This window comes from Lolium perenne, chromosome 4 (assembly GCF_019359855.2).
Source record: "Lolium perenne isolate Kyuss_39 chromosome 4, Kyuss_2.0, whole genome shotgun sequence".
Classification (NCBI taxonomy): Eukaryota; Viridiplantae; Streptophyta; class Magnoliopsida; order Poales; family Poaceae; genus Lolium; species Lolium perenne.
In genome coordinates this window covers 1294055-1298997 of record NC_067247.2, presented here as the reverse complement: position 1 = coordinate 1298997, position 4943 = coordinate 1294055, and the positions used below count along the sequence as shown (strand labels likewise).

Sequence of the window (4943 nt, the reverse complement as noted above, 5' to 3'; positions counted from 1 at the left end):
TTTATGATGACTGTAGTATCCTTTGGAGTGGTTTTGGTAATGTGGCTATTGAGCATTGTAATAGGGAAGCAAATCAGGTAGCACATGAGCTTGCTAGAGTAGCGTTTAGTTCTGGTAATTCTTGTACTTGGGTCGATGAGCCCCCTAGGTTTATTCTTAGCAAGCTCGTGGATGATGTAACTATTCTGTGATGGCGGGACGCACTCTTTTCCTTCCAGGGTACCGAAGGGGGCTGGAAGGTTTTTAATGAGGCGGCCTGTTGTCCTTTAATATATTTTGTTTCAAAAAAAAAAAAGCCGCACTAGTACATGAGTCTTCCACGGCCATTTTGATGGCCCTTTGCTGCCTATCACCTTGTAAATTTGTGTCGGTAACAAGGGGTGGCTCGTGGCTCGCTTGGAGAAAAAGTTGTATATATGTAGAAGAAGTGTATACGAGCGTAAACTGGGTGGCCATGCGAGTGTATCATATAGTACAAGTGCCATCCTCCCCAAAAGTAGCCATTTCTTTAGATGTTTTTCTCATGTCAGACACCTTCAACTCTCTAAAAAAAAGGTCAGTGGCAAGCTTGCTAGAGTAGTTCATTTTAGTCTTACAACCTTAGGTCATTTCAGCAAAAAAAAAGTGCACGTGTTAGTTAAGATGGTGATAAAAGTTACTGAAAGCTCCAAAGAACAATAATAATGATATACATTAACATTAGTACTAGTCCTTTAATCTGCGTCTCTAGCATAATAACATCACTGTGTCCAAGAAAGAGAAACCACCTAACCTACCTGATAACGATTGTGTGTTCTCACTGCACAGTTCAAATCGGTGTATCAAACGTTACATGTATAAATGACAAAGTTACATGTATGAAAAACTGTCAATTCGATCTACCATATAGTCTAAAGCACTAATCCCTGCAAAACTCACAAGGCACGGACTTGCCAAACACATCATACCAGCACCGTCACTGACCCAGATTATTCAGGTTGGCTTTTGGGAACCCATCGCTCTCTGCCCTGGCGGAAGCTTGGCTGCTTCAGCTCCCTCAGTGCCGCTGCAACAAGCTAGCAAGACAACCGTTAGTCTGCATGACTCAAGGGAAAGATGGTAAGACATGGACTGAAGACGAGCAGCGCAAGGATATTACAAAACAAACACAAAAGATGGTATCCGCAAAAGAAATAATGAAATATAGTTGTTAGACATCTAAGGCTTCTTTGGTGAACTGTGCCAAGAGAATAAACACATCGGGCATCCAAACAACACCCGTGATATAATTAAAGGTTATCCTTAACAGCGAAATATCAAGAAGCTATTTACAGACGATAAACTCGTATAATGGATGATGCTATATCATGCTATCACATTGCTTCGACGACACGCAAGAATTGATATTGTAAAATTGCCTGTGTAAAGCCACACAGATTACTGGGGAATAATGACAGTTACTGTGTTAGTTTCCATACTGGCTCAGCAGCAAGACAGTGGGGCATCGATTGAAGACAAGACCTGTGGGTTTTCATCTTAAGCAAGACTGCGAGGTAATTGGGACATAAACACTAAGAGATGGTAATTCCACAAATAAACAAAATTGTTGTTTGCACACCTAACGCTTCACACCTGAGCTAAAACAAAAGAATAAACAGCTCCAGCATTCAAACTATGTATGTGATTAACTACAGATAATGAACTCGCATGCTATTGTGTGATCATATCTCCTGCTATCATTTTTTTTGACAGCACACAGTAATTGATCATGTAAAACTCATCTGTCGTCATATAAGCTACTGGGGATAGACATCTCCCTTATAGTCACAGGCCACAGTTTATACTCCATAGTTATCTTCTACTATGGAATTCTGGTTCAAAATGAAAAATGAGCACTCACCCTGCTAGAAATTTCGCTTTGTAGTCTGGGGCTTCTCCGAGGCTCAGCGTTCTGGTTATGCAAAACTGATGGGCTGTTCTCGACGGCGAATGATGGATTATGGTTTTGCAAATAGGATCGACGGCTCTGGACAGTAGGCAATGGGTTGTGGCTATGCGAATAGGATGGGCTGTTCTGCACAATGGACGGCAGATTCCGATTATGCGAAAAGAACGGACTGTTCTGGACATTGGCCGATGGATTCTGGTTTTGCGAACAAGATGAACTGTTCTGTACATTGCCCAGTGAATTCTGGTTTTGCAAGTACGGTGGAATGTTGCCTTGCGAATAGATTGGAATGCTGCCGACAATGGACACAGGAATTTGGTTGTGCAGATAGGATGGAATGGTATGGACAATGGACGGAGGATTCTGGCTTTGCGAATATATTGGAATGCTACCGACAATGGATACAGGATTTTGGTTCTGTGAATAGGATGCAATGTTCTGGACAGTAGGTAGAGGATTCCGGTTTTGCGAATAGGACGGACTCTTCAAGGCGACGGAGGGTGGATTCTGGTTTTGTGAATAGGATGGACTGTTCTGAACAATGGGAGATGGATCCTGGCGGATCGAATAGGATGGAGTGTCCTGGACAACCGAAGGCAGACTACCACTTCCTGAACTGTCATCCGCACAGTTTTCCCTTGATTTATTTCTCGTCTGGATCTCACTGCTAGTGGCCACAGCAGCATTATGCTCCTTCCGTGAATACTGATTCGCAGCAGCTCGAGCACCGGCTATCGCTGCAGAGACACTAGGAGTTTTGACTAGTGTGGACTTTGAAGATTCAAAATTCAGAGATCCTGGCTTGAGAGAGAAGGGGTTTCTGGGATCTGCAAGCCGGAACTTGACCGGCAGTGGACCTTGAACAGGCAAAAGACCCCTGACTGCTCCCTCGAAGATCTGCAATACGACACGACACAGAGTAAGCACGCAAGGTTACGAGGAGAAAAGAACGATGCATTGCTTATACTAACCATGAGTAACTAACCAACCTTTTTTTCTAAATTGTATACACCCTGGTAGCCACGCATCTCAAACGGAACCACCAATTTCTGCAAAATCAGTGTACGGAAAGTGTCAAACACAGAAACATGCCAGGCATCTCAGTTATCAGGTATAAGTAATGCAATGATCAGCAGTAGTTGATAACTTGGGAGTCGAAATAGCTTAATGAACATAGATTTGGTTTTGGTTTGACAGAGTTTAATGAACATAAATAGATGTTTCCACAAGTTGATTAGAGAGAGAAAACAAGTGCACACATCTCATTAAAATATAAGCAGAGCTATGTTCTGCCTAATTAGGCCTCCATCCATCCTTTTGTAAAGAGGGTTATAGGAACGAATTTGGACATTATAAAGCAGTAGGCCGAATCAGCCCATTTGTAAACTACAGGGATAACAAAAGCACATTTTTCCTTGGATATATTTCTTAGTGTACTTATACTGACATAATGCTTCGATGCTCAACAGGGAAAGCCTGATGTCTTACAATCAGTTCATGCAGGAGCTAAAAGATGATGTTTCACCTGTTGTACATCAAAGTAGGTGTGCTATGGTGAAACATTTTTTTTCTGTAGGCTGAGAAACAAGTATCATCCTACTAACCCCGAATCTGTTATGGAAAGGTCAGCTAATTCCTTATTATACTTCCCTGATTATGTAGCAAACTATCTAGTGGCAGGTCTACTTAAGTAATGATCACGTTATCTTTTGTTGAACAAGTGCAGAAGGAATGAAGTTGCAAGAGCTAGCACAAATGAGCTCATTCCAAGATTTGCAGAGCAGAACTTTGTCAAGCTAGTAAGCCGATGACACAGATGCTACATGCTTGAGGTTCATGTAGTGCGATGGTCAGCAGACATTAACAAGTGTGGGATTAGAAACTAGCCAAAGAAAGCTGCTACATTCCTAGTGATAACGAGCAACAAAATTCAAACACCTTAACGTGGTCTTGGGGAGATTTGTCGAACCTGTGGATTCTCGCAGAGCCAGCAAAAGTCAGTCAAGCCTTCCAGCCTGACCTGCACCAATCCAATGAACAAAGTTGAGAAATCTATGAAGAGGGAAAATTCAGGTAATGGACAGGAGAGGCGAGGCGAGGCGAGGCGAGGGCATTACTGATTCAGGCACGTCCTCCCAGCAGACCAGCTCTTCGGACCTGACGCAGCCCACAACCTCAACACACCCTGTCAAAGTCACAGGAAGAAGGAAATCGGCAATGGCATGAGATTAATTTGGAAAAGAAGAAAGAAAGAAATGTTGAGGAACCACCGAGATGCATATAGGAGGAGTTAGGAGAGGAAGACGGTGGGTAGGAAGGAGGCTGACCGAGGAGGCGGGAGACGGGGTAGTGGTGGGGGAAGTCGATGTGGGTGACCCCATCAACGGCATGGATCTCCCGGTAGAAGGCCTCCATGGCGGCGACGGTGTCCGGGTCGGGCACCTTGGAGGCGGCGTGGATCCAGAGGCGGCCAGTGACCGGGGACGGCCAGGAGCGGCCCTCCACGCGCTTGATGCCGTGCACCAGCAGCGACGCCCACGGCTGGTGCATCGTGAGGCAGGGGTTCCGGAGACCGCCGCCCCCGCCGAAACCGCGGCCGCCGCGCATGTTTTCCAACGCCGCTGGTCGTGGGTTGGAGACGTTGGGAGGACTTGGGATGGATGGACAGCGGCCAGAATCGAGTCGTGGTCGCCGCCGCCGCCGCCGCCGCCGGCTGCCGGATGCTCCTCTGCTACTCTGGGCGGCGCGGTCGATTGGGTGGGTTTGGACCGGGACTCACTTCAATCAAAACCAAGACACACTTCTTTGTATATAGTATATAAATATATACTGTATATCTGGTCGGATTTTATTTAGATTAAAGTTATACGTACTTGTTCTTTTGGGAAACGGAAACTGAAATTTCAGGATTCACACTAACCTCGTGTTCGATGTTATAATCGTTGTTGCCGGGTGTAGAGCTTGTCTAACAACGATGCTTAGAGCATCTCCAACACGGGCATAAAAATTCGGCGAG

At 45.1% G+C, this 4943-nt stretch overlaps 1 protein-coding gene across 2 annotated transcripts; it reads right to left on the bottom strand.

The window, feature by feature from the left end:
* Nucleotides 1-659: 659 nt before the first annotated feature.
* On the bottom strand, nucleotides 660-4718 carry LOC127349349 (uncharacterized). 2 transcript variants are annotated; one of them, XM_051375086.2, is made up of 6 exons: nucleotides 4255-4718; nucleotides 4045-4112; nucleotides 3897-3947; nucleotides 2917-2976; nucleotides 1880-2824; nucleotides 660-1045 (listed from the first exon to the last, which is right to left on the bottom strand). In XM_051375086.2, exons 1-6 carry the CDS (start codon nucleotides 4532-4534, stop codon nucleotides 1037-1039), a joined length of 1413 nt encoding a protein of 470 aa, XP_051231046.1. In that variant the 5' UTR covers nucleotides 4535-4718; the 3' UTR covers nucleotides 660-1036. The 2 variants fall into 2 exon arrangements, with proteins under 2 accessions (XP_051231046.1, XP_051231044.1); XM_051375084.1 differs by having other exon boundaries at nucleotides 660-1055; nucleotides 4255-4717.
* Between the last annotated feature and the right edge of the window lie 225 nt (nucleotides 4719-4943).